Genomic DNA, 23,693 nt, shown 5'->3' on the forward strand with positions numbered 1-23,693 from the left:
CTAATCTTTAACTAACAATTTGATAATAAAAATATTATTAAAATAAGGTTTATTATAAGAGAAAAAAAGAAAAAACCATCCCTTGACAGCACAAAGACGCAGACTAAGGGCACAAATCTCGAAAGGAGATTGAAAAACTAAAAAAACTAAACAAAAACAACTCAATATCGAAAATCAGGATAGTTATCCATTTCATCCGACCAACGTCCATGAGCAATATTATTCATTGCACGCATACTGGGACTATTGGTAAGGTCAACCACAAACTCTCTCGGCTTGTAGCCCATTTCTTCCGCATTCCTAAGGCGACTTTTAATGCCACCTTCCAGAACTGCTTGCACAAGCTCCCTTCCCTTTCCTGAGCCCTTTGGATGTCCACGTCCTCGCTTTGGCTCCGAGAGCAACTGCATCCCCTGATTAACCTGCTCCTCCAACCGACTAAGACGGCTAGCAATCTCCTCTGTAGCATCCTAAGAACCATCACGCCGAGGCTGCCCACCATCATCAACCACCTGCTTTCCCGAGACCTGGTTACCCATCCTCGGACTTGCCCGAAACTGATGCTCCGCCAAGTGCCTAGCCGCTTGATCCTCCTTGTCAATATGGACACTAGCCTGATGTTGATCTTCTCCTATAATAGCATTTGAAGGCGATCCCCTCACCCGCTGCTCCATAACAAAGCGTTCAACCTGCGGGCTTGGCCGCTGCACCGCCGAATTCCCAACCGCCTGATCTTTCTTACCATTAAATCCACAATCTTGCTGCTAATTCAAAGCCAATTCACGCCCCCTCTGATCCATAGCAGCCTGCGCAACTTGTTGCGTCTCCAAGGACGGCGATCCCTACGCCCCCTGCGTATCAGTGGTTTCATGCCTTAGTTGTTGTTGCTGCGTCGGAACAACCATCTGTCGCTGATCGTCATGACAGTCTCCAGCTTTTTTCAAGTTATAGTCATGCACATCCGACTCATTCACCTCTTCATCGTCCGATGAAGTACAGTTCTCCACAATACCCTCAACCATATCCTCTTGAACAGGAGCAAGAGAAGCGAAAGCATTAGTAGCCTCCTTAAAATCAGACGCCTTAGGCTTCCAATGTGAAACTTTTTTAGCTTTAACAAATCCGTCACTCTGAGCTGCCAAATCCCCCGAAACCCCCTTCGTATTCTTCTTATTCGAAATCTCAGCCCCCTTCAAATCAGTTTTATCCTGAGTATTATCCACAGCCGTAGCCTTTCCCTGATCGGACTCGACGTTCCTTTCACGATTCTTCTTAATCTTTTTGCATTTGTCGATGTTATGCCCTGTGATCCTGCAATTAGTGCAATAAAAAGGAAGTTGCTCATAATAGAATTCCACGTAATAAGAGACATCATCCCCTTGAACATGCATGGATTCCTGGAGTGGCAAAGAGAGATCAACTTCAATAAGTAAACGTGCAAAATTCCCAACATCGGCATGAGCAGACGCTCCGTCAATTTTTATAGTAGTTCCAACAACGTTTCCAATGGCCGTAAGAACTTTCGGGTGCCAAAACTCAACGGAAAGATAATATATCCGAACCCAGACCTGGCAGACCGAAGAAACTTCTTTATACGGATTAAATCCCTTAACCCACTCACGCAAACGAAGCGATCCATGAGAAAGATCCCACAACGTTCTGGTTTTCATGAGTTGTTTATCCTCCATAGTTTGAAATTTCAAAATGTAGAAACCTTTACACATAGGAATCAATTTCCACTCAGAAGGGATATTCCATATAGATTGAAGCTCCTGCTTGAGCTCCACCGTTAAGCGAGGCTTGTCTCCTTTATCCAAAAGCAGCCTTCCGATAACCGAAAAATTGAACTCTTCCCAACGCCTTTTACAGAAATCAGAGGGTAAGTCTAAAGTGTATCCCTGACAAGATTCTTTGGCCTGAAGAGCGGTGAAACGATGTGCAAAAACATCCGGCCTCCGTAACATCTTGGGAGCGGTAACCACTGCATAAGAAACAGAATTAACATTACTTGGCAGATTACTGTTGTTGGTAGCGTAAGAAGGAGCCCTCTGGTCCGCGCTATGGTTTTGAGGGGCGCTAGGGTTGCTGTTGTTAGCGCTAGGAACACTCAAAATATTAACCCCCGTCAGATCAGCAGAGTTACCAACGTGAGAATTCGTGACCTGCACCGTAGTCAGAGAATTGAGATGAGGGAAGTTCACGAAAGAAGAATCCAGCGGCGAAGAATGGCGTGCCTTCCCCGTCGACTTCAGAGGAACGACGTCGGAAACCCCTGCCGGCGACTGCAAAGCAGCGACAAGAGGAGGCGCCATCTGTGGTGGCTTCATCCCTAATCTGGCCGAGGAAAGACCCCCGACACTAGGCAATGGTGAATTTGGTGGCTGGAAGTTGGAAGACATCGGCGGCAGGTTTAGCCCAGACCTGTCGCCGGAAAGAGAACCACTGGACTGTGAAGAAACTATCAAAAGAGGCGGCTAGGGTTGACAGCAAATCTTGCTCAAATCAGAATTAACTAAATCCAATTAATAGATTAATCTAATTTGATAATAAAAATAATAATAATAATAACAACAACAACAACAACAACAACAACAACAACAACAACAACAACAACAATAATAATAATAATAATAATAATAATAATAATAATAATAATAATAATAATAATAATAATAATAATAATAATAAGAACAACAATAAGAATAATAATAATAAGAATAATAACAATAATAATAATAATAATAATAATAATAATAATAATAATAATAATAATAATAATAATAATAATAATAATAATAATAATAATAATAATAATAATAGCAACAACAACAACAACAACAACAATAATAATAATAATAATAATAATAGCAACAACAACAACAATAATAATAATAATAATAATAATAACAACAACAACAACAACAACAATAACAATAACATAACAAGGATAACAATAATAATAATAATAATAATAATAATAATAATAATAATAATAATAATAATAATAATAATTTTTTTTTATTATTATTATTATTATTATTATTATTAGTTTAGGGGAGACTAATTACATAAGTAATGGTGGAATAAAGTGGGCCTAATAGATAAAAGGTATAGTAAATTTAAAAGCAAGGGAGGGTATAATTGTCCAAAAAGCAGAGTAGGAGTTTATTTCGTGGACAAATATTTAAGGGCAAGTAGGAGTTTATTTCGTGGACGGAGGGAGTATTATTTTTGTTTAACAAATAGTATTCCAAAAATATATGCAACAGCCGAAAATACATTCTTAAAAAAAGTGAATTAAAAAGCTATTAATTGGGGCCCACCTTTAGAGGCCCATTAATTTAACAATAACTAACTTAAATCCTAATAACCTGAATCCTTTAGGAACAAATGTGAGACGTGTTCCATAAAAATAAATTGGGAATAGGCGTGTGCGTGAAGTCTGAATAGAACAGATTTAGAGAACTGCTATTTTCTCAATTTCCTCCAATTTTAAGTTTTTAGGCTGGTGCGTGATATTGTGAGAGAAGCGTAAAGAGAATAGTGAACTTGATTGAAAGTTCTTTTCGTTATTTAGATCATACCGTTAGTGTTGAATTCTTAATAACTTATCTTTTCTTCTCTTTTGATTGAAAATTCTTTTGAATAATTGGTTGAAAAAATTATGTTAATATATTATTGTTGTTTCGTCGATATAAAAAAAATTATAAGGGCTCATTTTTTAATTTTTGCTTAGGACCCTGTGAGATACAGGACCGGCCCCGTCTTTCTCTTTTTTTTTTTTAATTGTTCATGCATAATGTATACTATTCTCGATGACTATCTTAGGAACAAAATGTGATAGAATAATTACTTCAAATAATTGTACATAGACTAAATAATTTTCTGCATAACAAACAATTTTCCCATAAAGAACAAAGCATGAGAAGGGAAACCCTACCCAAAATTTTATAAATTTCAATCAAAGTTTGCAACTTCAGCTGACAACTAGATGGATTTTTCTTCCATATTTGCATTAGTAGATAATTAAAAAAAAGAAAAAAAGAAAAAAAGAAAAGATAATTGGTGCAAATAATTAGGCTCATCTCCCGCAAAGCAATAGCACAGTTTTGCGTCTTCTTCTTCCCTTGCGTGTCTCCCAGCATACAAGAGAAGTGCAGCTCAACACATCACACCTTATCCTCTCTCTCTCTCTACAGAGCAGGAATTCAAGTTTCATGGAGTCTGCCCTATCTTTCTCCACCGCTAGAATGCTTGCTCGCTCCCCCTTTCAACTTCACGGCCGGAGCCGCTTCGGCCTCCTCAACATATACCCCCAATTTCGCCGCAATATCAATTATTACCTCCCGAGATTCCCCTTCAAATCACACGCTGCTCACATCCTCCAGGTTTCCGCCTCCATAACTGCCAGGCCTTCCTCGGAGCTGCGGAAGAAGCCTAACAACTCTGAGCCCGACCACAAGCTCGCCGCTATACGCGAGCTTTTTATCAGACCTGATATCAACATTGATGCCTATATCGTTCCATCTCAGGATGCTCATCAGGTTTGCCGCAATTTTTTAATTTTTTTATATTTAAATTAGGATCGGTTACACGATGTTCAAATAAGCAAAACTTACAGATATAGTAAATGAGGAAATCCTCATTTTTAGAACTTTTTTCCTTATTTTCGTTAAAATAATATAATATCCCAAGTTCAGGAAGTATAGATTTCTATATGAGCTTGGCACTATGCCTAGCTCCTTAAGCACTCTACCCCATAAATGGTAAGTAAAAGAGCAGTGTTGGAATACGCTATCTGTCTCAGGACATCTTAACCAAGCTAAGATTTGGTCTTATGTCTTAAGACATCTATTCTTTCATCAAGCATCTTAACTTTTCATTAAAACATTGTGGTAGTAGTTTCAAAATCTTATTAGTGTTGTGTTTATTTTCAGAGCGAATTTATTGCTGAGTGTTATACAAGGAGAGCATACATATCAGGTTTTACTGGTAGTGCTGGCACTGCTGTTGTCACAAAAAATAAAGCAGCTCTTTGGACAGATGGTCGCTACTTCCTCCAGGTCTGGCAAGTGGATGAGTCACATCTCTCTCTTTCACTTTGACCAACTGTTGCTAGGATTTGTTTAGTTTAATGATTTCCTCCTCTCGTCATTAACAGGCCGAGCAGCAATTACCGTCCAGCTGGATTCTCATGAGGGCCGGCAATTTAGGAGTACCTACAGTAAGTGAGTGGCTTAATGGAGTCCTGGCTCCTGGCAGCAGAGTTGGGATTGACCCTGTGAGTAAAATCTTAATTCTCATACCGTGTTCTGTCACGATTATGTCAATCAATTGAATGTATGTAACTGTATTTTGTAATCTCTGAAACTCAATGTTGTGATAAGAATATAGTACCATTTTAGCCTGCTATTACATCTACCTATCACCATCAAACCCTTACATTGGGGGTTGATGGCCCTGTCAAGTGTTCTAGTTTTATCTTGGTCATTCTGGTAGGATAAGCAAGCCTGATATGCTTTGGTGCTGAGAGGCTCTACTCGGAAATTGATTGGATTGAGTTTAGGTTCTCTAACTGTCGCTTAAGCATAATTTGCATAATTAAGATATATGTTGGTGTATATGGAGGAAATTGCCGACATAAATAAATAAGCCCTATAACCTCTTTTGAAAGCCCGCATGTTTTATTGACTCACAATGTATAGATCGGCAAGTTCAGGTGGATTTTGGGCAGAATTATATTGAAATTGGGAGATTGTAAGTTTTCCTTTTGACCAGATCTATACTTCTTCTGTAGCTGACACAGCTTGAACTTTTCTGACTGATAGTCTTGGTACCTAGTCTTCGCTTACTGTTTCCTTCCAAAATCTAGCATCAAATGCTTGAATTTCATCTTGCAGTTGACTATTGATCTGTTACATTACATGGAGAGTATTCTATTTTCCTGTAGGATAATTATGGTAAACAATCATCATAGTAGCTATTATTAAACCGCTTTTTGTTATTCAATCAAGGTTGTGAAGACTGATTCTTATGTTCTCAAAAAAAAAAGGACTGATTCTTAGCAAAGAAGCTTTCTCAAACAATTTATAACAATTCCACTTGCTAGAAATTGTTGTTCAAATTTCCTTGTACTTGTTAATCTATCCCTATATAGTTAATTTTTGCTTCATTTTGATATCTATAGAGTTCATATTTTCTTTAGTTATATCTATCTGATCCCAGTTTTTCATCTTCCCTTGGTTTTTGTGAAGGGTTCAGTTCCTGTTTTCTTCCGATTCTGCAGATGAACTGAAAGAGGCCATATCTCAGAAGAATCATGAGTTGGTGTACGTGTATGATGTTAATCTTGTGGATGAGATATGGAAAGAATCCAGACCACAGCCTCCAAATAGACTTGTCAGAGTTCATGACCTGAAGTATGCTGGTGTAGATGTGTCATCCAAGCTGTCTTCATTGAGATCTGAACTAAGTAGTGCTGATTCATCTGCAATTGTTATCTCAATGCTGGATGAGATTGCGTGGCTGTTGAACTTGGTAACTTTTCGAGCTACATAATTTTCTGTCCTTTAGGAAATCCAGTATTGTTACTTAACCTGAAGTACAACATGAGTACCTGCTTTGCTGTCCCAACTCATAAAAAAAATTATAGAAAAAAGAAATTCCCCAAATGTTTTAGCAGGTGCATGGTCCTTTCTTGTGGGTGGGCATCTTTAAACCAAAAAATTGATAAAATAGCCTCAAAAAGGAGGATTTCCTGCTGTTAAGGCATGTGCTTTGCCTGAAATAAATCACAAGGTGTGGTGTGCCTAGAGATTATTGTGGCATCAATACTTGTAAATCCAGATATTTTTCAGTAATAGGTAAGGTTTTTTTTAATCTAATGTTTGGCTTTGGTATTCAGATTATAATCCGTACTAGTTCCATTTCTTATGTGGCTAAATCTATAGAAAGGTTTTGGTATTGTTAGATCCCCTCTCAATTAGTTGTTCTACCTCTAGGGCATAATATCAACTATTGAATCTGTTTCTTTTGAGGAAATTATTGAATGGCAGCAACATCATCTAACTTGCAATGGCTGCATCTGAATCTTATGTTTTGTACTTCGGCTGCGTTCTTAGTGCTCAAGTTTCTTTTTTCTTAGCTCTTTGGTCCCACGACCATGAAGGATCATCTTTCATTTGAACTTTTTAAGTTGGTACACCAATCAGATATTGTGTGCTTACTAGGGACGACGTAAAAAGATTACATTTGGATCTTATTCTTCATTCACTGCTTGGTGTGGTATGGACCTGCATTGTGGTTTGGGCATGAAGAAACCACAAATAAGTTTGAAACTTTATTTGAGTTTCGCTATTATCTCATCTTCACTGTTAACATGTGAATTCTTTTTGACAGAGAGGTAGCGATATACCACATTCGCCAGTCATGTATGCCTATTTAATCGTGGAGATTGATGGAGCAAAATTGTTTATAAATGATGCCAAAATCAACCCTGATGTAATGCATTATTTGAAGAATGCTGGGATTGAGTTGAGACCATACGAGTCCATTCTTTCTGAAGTTGAAAGGTGCAGCCCCTTTTCCACTTGTTTGTTTGAGTTTCATTTTCCACTTATGACTCTACTACCATATGGTTTACTGGATCATAAACTTTACAAAGGAATATGTTAACCACAAAGATGAATGTTATCAAAGCAGAAAATTATTTGACCTAAGATATTCTGCAAAAGATTCTATTGATTAGTAGTTAATGTTGCTACTTGCTATCAGTTGTTTACTGCCCTCTAGAAAAACCTGAACTTTCTAATGATATCCCAGGGATTTATATCGATTTGAGCCACTTCTCATGGTCAATGGATATTCTCATTTGTGTTTCTATCTCTTCTGATTTACTGCTACTTAATTGTCCAGCATACTGACCTATCTGACATTGCATGTGTTTTCTGCAGCAGTTTGTAATTATTAACTTGTTGCAAATTTGCTGTTTGAAATTAAATTGGAAGCACCTTCTTGTACAGAAATTTGAATGTGATTTGCAGATTCATTTTGTCTCTTCTAGAGCAGATATGCAAATTCATTTAGTCTCTTGTAGAGCAGATGGTTTTACTTGACCATAATTTCCTTTTGCAGTTTGGCTGCAAAAGGGGCAAGCCTTTGGTTGGATACATCATCTGTTAGTATTGCAATTGTGAATGCTTTCAAATCTGCCTGTGATAAGTACTCTGGCACTTCTGGAAATGTTGATAAAAATAAAAGGACAGCAGCAAATGGCCCAGTCAACAAGTCACGTGGACCTACTGCAGTGTATAAGAGCTCACCTATTTCTTTTGCTAAAGCCATAAAAAATGAAGCCGAATTAGAAGGAATGCGTAACTCTCATCTGAGGTAACTGGACATGCGAATTTGCTCTTTTTGATTACTATTTGCACTCCACCTCTGAAATAAGACACTTCCAATCATGCATGCTTTTTTAAGCTTCAACCCCATGTTGTAAAAGTGAATTCTGACGCGATGGGTGTCATATCAATTATTTAGCATCCTTGCTTGCGGGGGAGGGAGGGATCCTACTAGAAGAGTCTGTGTATACACCTGCAAGCCATTATAAAAAGGAACATAACCATATTTGGTGCTTACAACACCTACTTACCCAGTTACCTTTACCATTTTTATTTTAATTCTGGTGTTTGATAATCAATGAATACTTATTTGCAAATTAATCTTTAAGATGGCTAACAGACCATGAGCCATCACGAAATTTCTAAAAGGAACAAAACCATAAAAAGAAGTGAATCATCTTTTGTAGAGGGAGGAGTGAGTATTTAGAAAGCAGTGGAGAGTTTTGTCACATGTTCATGTGTTGCTAAACAATTAAACCTTCATATTCTAGTGCACGTGTTAACTGGAATATATCTTCAAGCTTGATTTTCTGGTTTCAGCTTACTTCTCTTATTAATAACATTTATGTCTGGCTTGAAAGATCTGTTCTATCCATGCCAGTTTAATTAATTTACTTTGCCAGTACACATTTCCATTTTATGTTGGGGAAAACCATTACAGTAGCATTGCCGAAAATGCTTCTTCTGTTGGTTTTTTTCTGTTTCCGTTCGTCTCCCAAATACTTTTCAACTCACTTTTGTTCACAAGCATTTTGGGGCATTTTTTTTCATTTATCATTGTTAAGAATATGGCAATTGGGGTCATGTTAAGTGTGAGGGACCTTTTGCAGGGATGCAGCAGCTCTAGCCCAATTCTGGGTATGGCTGGAGGAGGAAATCAGTAATGGTGTCACTTTGACAGAAGTAGATGTCGCAGAGAAGCTTCTTGAATTCCGATCTAGGCAAGATGGTTTTCTGGATACAAGTTTTGATACTATAAGTGGTATACAATTGTACTCCTTTCCTTGTCCTTCTGTTTCACTATGGAATGACGGTAGATACTTTCCTCGTCAATTCTTTCGAGTTTTTAAGCACGTAGATAATAAGTCAAATCTATCTCTATCCAACTCTGAAATCTCAGTTAGTGATAGTTCACTAAATAAGAAACTGTGGACAGTTACTCAAATTAGTTTACTGTGTGGCATATCACCATGGACTAGTGATATTCTGACACTATAGAGTCTCTCGTGAACTAAATGTTTAAGTTAGTTGGAATATATAATGATTGCATTCAGGAGTGGTGGATTTCTGAAACTCTGGTGGAAATTTTTGTTTTATCAAAGATTGGCCTGGACTGTGTGCACAATTATCTCATTATTTTAGGCTTTACCCTATCCATTGGCCAATAACTAATTCATATTCCGGAAGTTTGAATTGGGACAGTTGATTCTTTGAAATATTGACACTTCGGAGTAAATCAAGTAGGTCCGCGTCCATCAAATGTAGAGAGAGTGGTTGTGGCAAATAAGGTCTGACCAGTATGAATTTGTTGTGAGTGAACAAATGAATTTATTCCTTTAGTCTGAACAATATGATGTGCAGTCTGCTAAAATCAGGTTATAGAGTTGTACATGTCCCACGTTTTACACATTTGTGTGTTATACTAACTGATTTTTTTCCTAAATGGGAGAATGGGACTGACTACGCCAACATGATTATTTTACAGGTTCTGGTGCAAATGGTGCAATCATACATTACAAACCAGAGCCTAACAATTGTAGCATAGTAGATCCTGAGAAACTCTTCCTACTGGACAGTGGAGCTCAATATATTGATGGCACAACTGACATTACTAGGACAGTACATTTTGGCCAACCTTCTTCATGGGAAAAAGAATGTTTCACCAGAGTCCTTCAGGTAATGCTCTTTCATGTGTTTTTTGTTCACTCAATTACCTTTACAATTCTCTGAAAGTAGAATAATTTACTCATTGATGTAAAGATCAAATACTATGGATGGCATGATGGAGCAAACCTAGTTACCCATGCACCTAAAGACACTTGGATAAAGTATTTTTTAAGTACCAAGTTTGCAATGTCTGTTCATGCTAGATATAGGTTGTGTGGTCTTTTACAGTTTGTTTTCACTCTGCTTTCTATCATCTGTGTTACTTAATTATATTTCTATATAGAGACTGAGGTTGTTAGAAAACAAACTAACAATGTTCCATGATTTTGCCAGGGTCATATTGCTCTTGATCAGGCTATTTTTCCTGATAATTACCCTGGTTTTGTGTTAGATTCCTTTGCAAGATCTTCACTCTGGAAGATTGGTCTTGATTACCGTCATGGTATTTTCTCACTCACTCCCTTTTTTATGCTTATTGCATTGTATTTGACCATCCGTTTTGATGTGAGATGATCTATTATTTTATTAATGGTAATGTTCCATGCACACTTTAGGTACCGGTCATGGTGTAGGAGCTGCACTGAATGTTCACGAAGGCCCTCAAAGTATCAGCTTTCGCTTTGGAAATATGACCCCATTGCTGAGGGGCATGGTTGTCAGCAATGAACCTGGTTACTATGAAGACCATGCATTTGGCATTAGGATTGAAGTAAGTTCAGTCTCATTAGTTAAAACCGCAAATCTCGTTCATGTAAATTATTCTCCTATTCTCTTCCTTCAGAATCTTCTTTATGTGAAAGAGGCGAACACGCCAAATCGCTTTGGAGGAGTAGATTATTTGGGTTTTGAAAAGCTCACATTTGTTCCTATTCAGGTATTGACTTGCAATTAGTATGAATTCCTATCCTTGCATCACAATTCCCTGTTTTACTGCCATTTCCTATAAGAGCTTTTTAATTGCCTTACTCTATTAGTATTTCTTTTCATCAATGTAACACGATGTTCGATCATGCCATTGTTTAACAAACCTAAATATCTCAATTTCCTACACATCATACAGACCAAATTGTGTGACTTGTCACTACTCTCTACCACCGAGATAGATTGGCTCAACGATTACCACAAGCAAGTTTGGGAGAAGGCAAGTACAAAATTAACTACACTATATTTCCACTTGTCGTCGCATTATCAAGTGTTTTTTAATAGCTCAAGTCATCTGCAGGTTTCTCCATTGCTGGAAGGTTCCGCATATCAGTGGCTCAAGGATAACACTAGACCAGTTGTGAAGCCTTGATACACATAATTCATGTTGTCAAAGTGTGTGCATATATACATATATTTGTATACATAAAAACTTAAAAGTGGCTGTTTGCTGTCAAAGGCCATGACTTGCTAGATGATGTCATGTATTGTGTTACAAGTGTTGTTGCTTTCGTGTACAATTTGTATCTGCTATTACTTTGATCAATGAAAATAAGCAATCAGATCTGCTGTCCCCACAGGTTTTCTAATATTATTTTCAGTTTTCTGCTTAATTTTTTAGTTAATTAATTAAATTAAAAATGTTAAATAACCCCTGTGATTTTTCTGTGAAGATTATTTGTCCCACCATTTAAAGTGACTGATATCACCTTCTGAGAAATGGTATTCAACTATTCATACCCAAACATCTCACATTTACATATAAAGAATATCATAAAGCTATGATGCTCCATATCTGATTAATTCCAAATATTCAAATTCCTAATGTATCAATACAAGTTTGTGTAGACATATAATCTCATAACAAGTATCATAACAATACATTCACAAATCAAGAGTCATACCAACAAACTAAAACCGACTAAATTGATGGATTAAAGCCGTACACAATCGAGTGAATGAACAACAGAAAATTTGCATATATTGAGATTATACAGAAGGTAAGATTGGATGCTGAGTTTCAAATTATTGGATATTAGATGGAGAGTTTTGTCACCCATTCACTGAATGTATCGTGTGAGACCGTCACAACATCTTTTGTGGAGCCCCGGCTGGATCAGACGTTGAAAGCTCTGTATACATGCGAGCTATTGCTTGCGCAAAATATGTTTTTGCTTGAGGCCGTTTTACCTGACATTCCACAATAACAAATAAATGAAAAAAAAAATACAAAAAATTTGCAGGGTTCAGGACATTTGAGGTTATGGATGAAATAATTGCCAAAGTTGTGGTAGTACTTGATATGTTAAGAGAGTTTTTTATATCAACACGCAAGAAGAATTTGATGACAAACTCATTCATGACTCATGATAATATATTTGATTGTTGTTTTCAAAATATCTTTGAATTTAACAAAAATAAGTAATTCCAAACAACTATCAAACTTGTCATCATATTTACCTTAAATGTTGGAGTCAACAAGCCATTCTCCACGGTGAACGGCTCAAGCACTAAGGTTATGGCTTTCACAAATTCGAAACCCCTCAACTGTGGCCAAGAAGAGGATTAATTAATAGACTAAAGGTAAAGTCTGAAAATGATTTAGACATGTTGAAAGCGCCTTGATCGATCAACATCTATAGCTTTGAAAGGACAACAATACCTGAGCTTCTCTTCCAACAGCATCCATGTCAGCAAGTACAGCAGCCTTTGCTCTTGGATCAGCACAAAGTTGTTCTAAATCTTCATACTGCATGGAAACAACAAAGGGATTGACACCGAAGTTACTGAGGGGGAACGATAACACTACTTGACTAAAGAACTTCCATATATAAATAATTTTATTCAGAAATTTTTTAGTTGTTATTTTTTCTCCAAAGAATGGGGCAAGGTTTGTGCAATATGGCTCCTGTGCATAAAGGATTTATTGAAGAAAAATGAGAGAGGCAACAAATCCAATGCAAGAGGATAATGACATGTGAGTCAACAAGTTCCTCATCATCATAATTCCCCAGAACATCACAGATTGAATGGAAGCAAAAAGCATAACCCTGAATAAGAAACTTCACATTTGACTCGAATGCAAGAAAGCATGCCACTGTTCAGAAACCATTCCAACTTCTTTTCCAAAACATCACAGTATCCACCGCATGGAGAGGCTGTTTGTGACTTGGTTCTCATTAAACAAGAAGTACTCGAAGTGATGTAAAACAGTTACAAATTGCTAGAGGATGGAGAGATCTAAGACGAACTCTGCCTGCATTCAGCGGGCCACGCAGGCTGACTTGAATATAAATAATGCAACTGTGTGGAACAAATATCCCAGATAGAGGTTTTTCTAATGAGTTTCCCAAGATATAAAAGAATGAAAGCACAATCCCCATAATCTTAAATTCCACTGTTTCCTTGACGAACATAAACGAGGAAGTGTCTTAATTACCTTGATATTTTCTGATGCTGCCCAATCCTTCAACACATCAGGATCCACACAGATCACGGCAACTAAATAGGAGTTCAAGCTATCACCTACAAAAACGAGGCTCCTCAGCTGAAAGAGTAAGGAAGTGAGAGCTTTACTTACTACTTAGTAAGCAATATAATTTTCTTACCGTACACAAAGCACTGTGCAACAAATTTACACTTTGCATACACATTCTCAATTTTCTCAGGTGCTATATATTCACCCTGCGCCAGCTTGAAAATGTTCTTTTTCCTGTTGACAGTGAACAAGAACTATATAACCCCAGGTGGTATTGAACAAGATCTCACGAACATGTCCCTTCTCTTTCTTTCTGGAGGGGTTAACAGATGATAACTTACCTATCAATAATCTTGAGGCGCCCACCTGGTAGCCATAACCCAATGTCTCCTGTATGCAGCCAACCTTCATCATCGATCACTTCTCTCCTGTAATTTCAGTCAAGGTCAAGTAACATTTACATCCAAACACGATATGGAGAATTCAAATTCCGACAGATAGGTAAGTACGTTTGAACTTCATCTTTATAGTAGCCTTGGAAAATGATATGTCCTCTTACACAGATCTCCCCACGAGGATGAGGTTGATCTTCCGAGGTATAACTCATTTCAGGAACATCAACAAGCTTTATTTCTGCAGGCATGGAAAAGTTTGATGCGTAAGTGTCAAATCTAGAACAAGCTCGAATCATAATACAAAAGTAAGTGTTAGTGTACTCTTTCTTGTTCCCCTTCTCCAAAATATTTCCTACCAAGGATGAATAAATCCTTGGCATTATAATGGGATGAATAGGCATTATAATGCGAAATACTCATATCTCTTTCAATGACTTACCACATGCCGGGTTGGGAGAACCAACATGACCAGTTAAGTTGTCACCCTCATCCATAGTGCTGATGACACAGGAAGTTTCTGTCATGCCATAACCTTCAATCACTTGGCAGCCAAAGCACCTACATATAGATGCCATGTTTTCAGAAGTGTGGATACTGGAAGTTATCTTGAGCCATACTGACTACTGGAGTATCTATAAAATTTAACTTACACCCTCAAGAACTCCATCACATCAGGAGACAGCGGGGAAGCGCCCGAAGTCAAGTAACGAACACGGCCTCCAAGTTTGTCCTTTATCTTATTGAACACAAGCCTATCCCACATAGGTGATGGTTTTCGGCCTGACACAGAAAAATGACAACCAAATATAAATAAATAAGCAATTATATACAGATTGTAAACAAGAATGAAGGAATCAAATGGCATACTCTGCACAACCAAAAGGTAATTAAGAAACTTGAGAAGCAAGATGTAGATTGCAAAGTAACTAAAGAAAAAAAAGGAGAAAGGAAAAAGAGAAAACAATAGAAACCAGCTTTAGTCTCGGGCAAAGCATACCACTCATTACAGCTTGTCTCTTGGAATTATAAGCTGCATTAAATAACCTCTCTTTCAGCACCCCGGAAGACTTAACAGCATTGGTTATTCTGCAAGAAACAAAAAATAATAAGATAACCAGAACACCTAGATGCTTGACCAGAAGAGTTCAAAACAATCATTTCTGAATACTGAAGAGATGTACCCAGCATATATTCTGTTGTATAGACGAGGAACGCTGGAAAATATAGTGGGCCTTAGAGCAGCTAAGTCATCCATCAATTTCAAGTTATCCTGCAAATTAGGAAACAACTTCACATGTAAAGCTCCTGAACAACAAAAGCAATAATACAAGTGCATGAGCTCAGCTCACCATACGAAAAATTAATTAAGTAGTGGAACAAGTTTAAATTCCTGCTACTTAAGAGCATCAGATATCATATCATGGTCCAATGTTTTAGATCCCTACTTTACTTGTGCACAGTAAGCATTGCCAAATAGTGTATATAAGATCCATGAACTGAAAAAATGCACAAAAAATAATAAATATTTTTTTGAACCACTTCACTCAACAGGACTTCCAGAGCTTGCATATCAAAGTTATTATCATCACAAACAAAAGCAGAAGAATACTTTGCCTTCAGAAACACCCAAAATGCAGACAAACTTTCATTTCAGATGGATAGCAATGCAATAACATCCTGGTAATATCATTATCCAAATCTTTTACTTATCCACTCATATCACCCATTCATTTCAGATAAATCAAATCCCTTCACAGGCATACCAGGAATATCCAACTGTGCAGATGGAATGACAGGGTTTCTTGGAGTGCAAGATAGAAATTTTATCTTTCTAACACAAGTCTTTTGTCTTTTATATATAAGATGAAATGGAAAGGGTAAACAACAAAGAAACACTGGATTTATAAGCACAATAGGACTGAAGCAATATATTCCATTTAGAATCACATACCCCCTGGTAGAAGCCGACAGCAACTCCGTAATATGCTGACATGATTTGATTAGCTCGTTCATAGATGTGTGCCAAGGGAAGGTAGGATATGTAACTGATTAAAATGTAATGTCAGACATAATAGAGTGAAAATAACTCATCATATTCCAAGAGAGAACTCACATATCCGAGGAATAAAATTTGACAGAAAGGGTCATGCCAGCAACACTTGATATCAAGTTTCCATGTGATAGAACAACTCCCTATTGAAGGAAAAGAAGTAAAAAGAAGAGCTATATTATAATCAACAAAATGTTTTAATAAGTCTCAAACTATTACTGCATATGAAAACGGAAAGCGAGAGAGCTACCTTTGGTGTCCCAGTGGTACCACTCGTATAGCATATAGTGGCTACATCTTCAGGTCTGGGAGGGCAAAATGGATGCATGTTACTGCGACCCTAAATATAACAATTTTAGCATATTATATTTGACCTTTTACCCACTGACCATAATTTGTCAGCAAATAGAAAAATTCACCAAGTAAAAAAGTTAATGCCATGTTGGCACGCAAATCTGTATTAGGACCAATGACAGTTAGGTGGATGTAAAGAAGCCATCAGAAAGAAATTAGAGCCTAAGATTAAAATTGCTTTCTATTCATGCGTTAAAGTATTGTGCGATATCTACCAAGTTCTTTAACAGACTTTCTCATTCGAAAAAGAAGTGAGCACAAAGCAGTAGCTACCCAGTGACAAATGAACTACCTATTCTAAGGCAGAACAATACAGTTCGAACAAATATAAATGTTAGAGACATCCACTTAAAATTTTATAATGGTACTCTTCTTTCATAATCATTTCATTTAACATGGCATAAAAGCCAAGATAAATAAGACATCATGTTTGAATCTCACGACTACCTATTTATAATCATTTCTATTGCAAAACACTTCCAGCACCATCATTCTAGATGCAGACTAAACCACTACCACCACGATCCTGACCCCTATTTCTTCCAGCTCCCAAGGACCCCCAGAACCAACTCCACAAGCCTACCTAGCATGAAAGCAATTTGTCTACCCACATTTTCTCCAGAATAATTTATTACACCCAATTCCTAGAACTCTATATATGTGATTGTTGTGGTTCCTCGCAGAATCAAGTGAACTGAAGCACTGCACTGCATATGGTAGATCTGAATTTCAAAAGGCAAGGAAACAGGAGTCTGGGACTTCTTTTTAATTGAAGCCAGCTTTAACTCGATAAATAGAAAATGTGACTATTTATCCAATCAAAAAATGTGAAACGAGCACATATATAGTATGTTTCAGTAAATGAAAAATGTGGTCACTATCAGCGGTACTTACTCCAAAAATTTACACATAGCACCAGAAAAAGAAAATCATAAGATACTATAGATACCTGACTAAGTAACCTTGTATACGACACAAGCTTGACTCCTGAACCGGAGGGTAGAGATGGTAGATGTTCATCTACCCCTCCAACTACCTATGGCATTCATGAATCAAGTACTACACGTCAAAAGAACATTACAATAATGGAATAATGTTGTACAAGAATACAAGTCATTAAAAGTATGTATTATGGGCATACCACTATTACACGTACGGAAGGAATCTCAGACAGGAAGCTCAGTAGCTGCAATTTTTAGACAGAGTCAGAGACATTTAAAATCAGGAGACTCCTGTAAATAACTACATCGAATATACATGTTGCATATTATTTGTTCTCTTACAGCAGCATAAGAAAAATGTGAACTTACATATTGCTACATAAATGGTATGGATGATTCAATATGTAACATGATTTGGTGGATCTAGATACAAAATGGGCACCTCAATACAAAATGGTGGAATAATGATATGCATAATGATTTATCATAGAAATCCAGTAACCAATCAACCCAAAAGTTCTAGAACTGAAAAGAGCTGCTAACAAAAGACTCACAGTGTTTAAGGTACTCGGCACACAGAAAATGGCCTGTATATCAGCATGATTCACGATATACTTAACAGCATCAGGACCTGCAGATGCATAGGAAGATTACAAAATCAATGGACTTGACTACACTAGAGAAGGCTTAACTGACTTACACCTACACACCAAGGGTGTCATATAAAGGAACTGATATGTACGAAAATGCTGAACAGGCGTGATCCACAATCATCCATTCTGGCCTATTGATAAAATAAAGTCCAACACAAGCTCCCTGCTCCAGAAAAAATTACGTCAGTCTTTTAAGGATAGCAAAATTCAGGTATAAAGGAAATTAAAATTCAGGTTAACTTTTTTCATAGAAGAACTGGGTGGAAGTTACAAAATTAAATACACATAAAGAGAAGGGTCCTTAGGTTCTTACTTCTGGTAAACTAAGACTAGTCACTAAATATCTATGTCGCTCTTACTTTGAAGTATTTTGATATTCAAATTGTCTGATTGAATGAATACAGATACTAACTAATACCTCACGAGAGAACTGATAGAAAGGGGAAAGAAAGGACTAAAGTTGGCTTACTGGTTGTAATCCATGATGGTGAAGTCCTGAACCGATTGCTGATCGAGCAGTACCTGCCTCTCCATATGTCATCCATTTGTAACTGCACGTAGTAAATAAAAGGATATATATATATATAAACATAATTTTTTTTGCTAAAATAAAGTCAATAGCCCATTATATTTCCTTGTGATCAGAGAAAGCAAAAGTTTTCCAATAAACTTACTCTCCAACAGTCCCATCTATCCGTATACGTGTACCCAAATATTTGTAGTCTTGGAAACTTTCAACTGAGTGTCTGAATTCACCAACAATCAATGAAAAGGTAAAATTTTAGAGGATGAGTCTGGAGACATGAAACTGAGCACATGTGTATTTACTATTTAGTCATCGAAAACGAAAATGATAATATATAGGGGTAGACATCTATAGAAAGTAGTGCATGGGTGAAGAGCAAACATTCTCACACAAAAATATCATGCAATGTGCCAATATCTGGATGATCAGGGAATCTATCAACAAGCTTCAATGGAGAACGGGCGGATCTGTATGAAAGAAACAATGTATATATGTCAGGTACAGATTGGCAGGGAAAGGAACCCCCAAGTCTACCAAAAAATAACATATATGAACCATGCACAAGGAAAGAGTAAACCTTCCACCTGTACACATTCCATTTCCCCGTTTGCAGTCTCTCAGGAAGAACTACACTATACTTCTGGTCTGTACAACATTAAAATCTGTCATTGTCTTGAACTCAACTGAGAATAGAAGAGTGCAAACAATACTAAACTCCTTAAAAGGTAAAAGGTAGCTAGCAATAGATGCAATACAACATATGAACTTTCAAGCAAAAAACCATCAATTTTCAAACTCGAAGGGAAAGCTCTGTTAATCATATAACCCTATTTTCCTGATGCCAGAAAAAGCATGGACATAAGCCTGCCTTTGCAATTCACATACTTCATGTTTTGATGTAATAAACTCATTGCTAGGCCAAAAATGCATAATTCTTCTTTGACAAGGTTTCCAGTAACCTTTTGTGTGGGTATTTAATAAATTTTGGAAAATGAAGCTTACAAAATATTTCTTAATGACTTGCAGAGAAAGAGAGATGAATGTAGACAGCTGTGTATTATGTATGAACCTCGTTGTTTAGGCGATAAAAGAATTGAAAACTTCTCATTTAGTACATTCTTTCATGTAATTTAGAAAGTGTAAACCTCACCAGTATTTGTTGGCATTGTTGCCAATCTATATCTAGAAATTTTAAATTGGTTTAAGCCCTGTTGAAGAAGAGAAGATGAATCCCATCGGGACTGTTTTGTTTGTTGGAGCTATAAGCTATTCACTAACAAATTAGTAAGAAAAGTAGGGCATCAGACCTCCTTTATATATATCATGTGCCATGACTAAGGGTTGAAATGACAACTTAGTATCTTAATAAATTCCAACTTCCGTAATCCAATGCCTCCTTGGAAGCTTTTAACCAGAACAGAATATAGAACCTATAATCCTATAATAAAAATTCGCGCAATTTTGTGCACTCTACACACATGTAGGAACAGGCAGAAATGCAGGGTAGGCATCACAACATCCGTTCTTCAATCTTTTCCATTTCAGAGCATCATTGACAAGAACAAACAAAGGACTCTCTTATAACGTATCAAAAACATGGTGCAGCAGGTCAAAGGTCTTGGGTTCGAGTCCACCGTGCATGGTCTTTAAATTCCTTTGTTTAATAGTTAATTTATCAAAAAAAAAAAAACATGGTGCAAGTGGTGGCAGTCATCGCCTAAGTACACAGCATGTCTCTATAGAAAACAGGACACTTCTTATTAGAAGATGTCAGCAAGTTGGAGGCATTCTGATGCAGGATTTCCTAACCAATGTGTAGATGAAGGTATATAAAATGCTCTAATAAGAGAAGGTTAGCATGAAGAATCTAAAAATAAAGCAAATCTAGCATAAAAGTCATTCGCTCTCAGTTCATCTCTTTCATCCATCACTACCCTTTACTCTTATAGGATCCTCAAATTATCCAAAAGAGGCGAAGATGTTAATTTATACAGTAACAAAGACCAGTTATTTCAAGTGAGTCAGTCTTCAACAAAGTAGAGAAACCCATAAAAATGTTCAAATCAACAACATACATTAAAAAAACAAAAAAAAAATGATTCCAAAAACTGAATCGCGTAAAGCTGAATCCCAGAATCCGACCAATAACTTTCCAAGAAGAAACTTTTGCCACAGTACAAGAATGGCCCATTCATGAAAGGGAAAAGCAACACTTCAAAAAAAAAAGCCTAAAATATTCATAAATCTCAAACGATCCACAGAAAACAGCATTGAAAAAAAAAGTACCTTGGAAGAATTCACCGGCGGTGGGGTTGGCGGAAATCGAAAACGACGAATGATCGGCGTCGGGAATCAGATGGGTCTGAATCAATCTCAGCCGCCGTTCAGCTATGGACTCCATTAGATTATTCAGTAATCCAAACTAAAATATTGCTTATTTCAAGAAGTGGAGTGGGGGAAAAAAACTCGTATTTTCTTCCGAAGTGGCACGTATCTGTGGATTGCGAACGTATGCAATAAGCAACGACAAAAGAAGATGTGGGAAGCGGTAGAATTGAATCAAAAGTGATGTAATATATAGATATATGATGATATGAATACGGAAGAGTATAAAATAGGAGTATTGAATTTGGTAACGTGGGCACGCTATTCAAAGAGGTGGTGCCAAGTTGGAAGATAAATTGCAGGTAGGGTGTAGGATAAGGGTCGTTATTTCTTGAGAAGAAACCAAATTTTTTCCAAAATAAATATTCAAACTCCCATGTTTGACACATTTTTTTCATACAAATTCCTTTTACTGTTCTTATCCGCGCCATTACAAATAGAATCATAGCTGGGTTTTGTCTCGTTCCCTCAAACATCTTCCTTAGGAACTCATTTTTCACTCATCTAATACATAACTAACTTTTATAAAACAGTTAAAGGGACATAAGAAGGAGTAATAAATACATTTAATTGCTTGGAAATTATTTTAATAATTTTCATCATTTAATTTTGAATATAAATTTTAATATTGCGCCTGATAATAATAGAATATTGGTTTAATATGATATTGCTACCAATTAAAAATTGGATAAATTTATTTGGATTAAATTGATTCGGATGAATAAGGATAAAATAATCATAATATTAAAAATAAAAATGCGTTTTACCTTAAATATCTATAGTAAAAGTTTATCAATTTTTTACATATATTAAATTAAGTTCAAAATTTGAATTATATATATTATAATTTTATTTAAATAATTTAACATATTTCTAAGAAATACCCTTTATAACTTTATGTATTTACTTTATTTGTTATTGGAGGACCCACATCAATAATTAAGAACTTTTCCCACTTTAACTTTAATTAAACATGATTAACTATAAAAAAAAAAACCTTGGAGAGTGCTTATGTCTTCAATATCAACTCTTGCTCAAACCATACTTTATAGAATTCTCTAAATTGCGCCTTCCTTAAATTGTCACCTTCATCCGTGATGAATCTCAGCCTCCCTCATACTTCTCTCTTTGAAACCGGTGATTCTCTCATTGAATCACCGTTTTCGCCGCCGTTGATGGTGACCCACATAGAGCCGGACACTGTGGTGCCAGAAACGCCTTTGATGGAATCGTCTCTTGACTTCCTGATTCCTCATTGGTTGCTCGGTCAGCCTTCCGGTGACATGGCGCCTCTGACTGAATCATCTTCGGCGTTCTCGCCGTCGTTGACGGCGAGCCACGCAAGGTCCTTTTCAATGTCGCTGTGGGCCTTCGAGCCAGATACGGTGGTGCCGAAAACACCTGTAGATCTGGTCATGAATGGTTTCATCGAAGATGAAGAATGCCAGCTTGTGAGGTAGTCCCCTGGCGCCTTGACCGTCTGTAATAAGGTGATTGCGTTTTAAATTTTTGTTGGTGGTCGGCAGGTGATGCCATATTTCATGTGATTTTCATCTCTGAAAGTGTTGGTTGTGTTTGGTGGGCTGGTGATGCCATATTTGTTGTAATTTGCGTCGCTGAAATTGTGGTTGTGTTATGTGGTTGGTGATGCCAGATTTATTGTGATTTACATCTCTGAATTGTTGGGTGAACATGTTGCATCTATGTTTGGTCATCTGCCTTGGTCTGTTTGGTGTATAATTACCCTGTGATGACAACTGAACTTTCAGTGTTTGAGGGTAAATAATCTTATGTTCATCCTACCACTAGGTATTCCCTAGTTATGGAGGTTGAACTAAGATTAAGTCCCTATGTCAATGATGCAAAATATAAATTTTTATAGCTGAGACAATAAGTTTACGTTACAAACAACTCAAAAATGATAATTTCTGGCAGTGTTTGTGTTTGTAAACATTTAGTCCAAAAATAAAGAGTAAAACACCAACTAATCCACTAAAAAGACTTGTTGCAGTCCGTCCACTAGTGGATCAAGGTTGTAGATTGTCCCTTGTTCAATTTGCTGTTGACTTAGCTCATCCAAGCATTCTCTTACATACTGCTCTTCCACCCAGAGACGGATGTATATTATCTCTCATGGGGGCACGTGCCCCCATATTTTTTATTAACATTACATATATATATATATACATATATATAAATATATAATTAAAGTATATAATAAATAAGTAAACCTTTAAGTACCAAATTCCTCCCATCGATGACGTCCTTATCGCGTACAGGACCATATAGTCAGGGTCAGAGCTGTTTACTACCTCAACGTGGCAAAATCGCACCAAATATCCCCCCTCCCCCGCGTTTTAACGGTGCTTACCACCGTTAGAAAAAAATATATATATTTTTTAATTAAGGTGGGCCCCCTCCTCCGACGAGCAGAATCTACCCGCTCCGCCTTCTCTCTCACTGAAATCCGGCCGCCGCGACTCTCCTCCGGTGAAAGGGTCGTCTCTCTCACTTGGCCTCTCTTCTCCCCCTGAAACACACACACAGACGCTGACTCGATAAACGCGGGCATCGACCTCCTCCTCTCCGGCGAGCCTGCTGCCTCGCCGTCCACCCTCATTTCTCGCCCCTCTCTCTCGCCTTTGAGTTCCAGCCGCTCATATCTCGAGTGACAGCGTTGCCGCCTTTATCCCCCTAAACCCT

At 37.2% G+C, this 23,693-nt stretch overlaps 2 protein-coding genes across 2 annotated transcripts; one reads left to right on the forward strand and one right to left on the reverse strand.

The window, feature by feature from the left end:
* The first annotated feature begins 3,880 nt into the window (after nucleotides 1–3,880).
* On the forward strand, nucleotides 3,881–11,781 carry LOC130996923 (aminopeptidase P2). Its single transcript, XM_057922199.1, has 13 exons — nucleotides 3,881–4,544; nucleotides 4,938–5,063; nucleotides 5,162–5,281; nucleotides 6,262–6,537; nucleotides 7,399–7,571; nucleotides 8,134–8,388; nucleotides 9,230–9,381; nucleotides 10,105–10,295; nucleotides 10,620–10,728; nucleotides 10,841–10,995; nucleotides 11,068–11,160; nucleotides 11,347–11,427; nucleotides 11,509–11,781. Exons 1-13 carry the CDS (start codon nucleotides 4,218–4,220, stop codon nucleotides 11,578–11,580), a joined length of 2,130 nt encoding a protein of 709 aa, XP_057778182.1. The 5' UTR covers nucleotides 3,881–4,217; the 3' UTR covers nucleotides 11,581–11,781.
* A 196-nt stretch (nucleotides 11,782–11,977) lies between these two features.
* Nucleotides 11,978–21,372, reverse strand: LOC130996924 (long chain acyl-CoA synthetase 6, peroxisomal-like). Its single transcript, XM_057922200.1, has 23 exons — nucleotides 20,892–21,372; nucleotides 19,190–19,250; nucleotides 18,995–19,072; nucleotides 18,754–18,825; nucleotides 18,549–18,630; nucleotides 18,137–18,242; nucleotides 17,981–18,057; nucleotides 17,627–17,671; nucleotides 17,435–17,521; nucleotides 16,382–16,471; nucleotides 16,195–16,274; nucleotides 16,033–16,126; nucleotides 15,263–15,351; nucleotides 15,079–15,167; nucleotides 14,732–14,861; nucleotides 14,521–14,639; nucleotides 14,196–14,319; nucleotides 14,028–14,114; nucleotides 13,817–13,920; nucleotides 13,648–13,733; nucleotides 12,871–12,957; nucleotides 12,669–12,755; nucleotides 11,978–12,398 (listed from the first exon to the last, which is right to left on the reverse strand). Exons 1-23 carry the CDS (start codon nucleotides 21,004–21,006, stop codon nucleotides 12,294–12,296), a joined length of 2,094 nt encoding a protein of 697 aa, XP_057778183.1. The 5' UTR covers nucleotides 21,007–21,372; the 3' UTR covers nucleotides 11,978–12,293.
* Nucleotides 21,373–23,693: the final 2,321 nt, after the last annotated feature.

The sequence above is a fragment of the Salvia miltiorrhiza genome, chromosome 8 (genome assembly GCF_028751815.1).
Source record: "Salvia miltiorrhiza cultivar Shanhuang (shh) chromosome 8, IMPLAD_Smil_shh, whole genome shotgun sequence".
Classification (NCBI taxonomy): Eukaryota; Viridiplantae; Streptophyta; class Magnoliopsida; order Lamiales; family Lamiaceae; genus Salvia; species Salvia miltiorrhiza.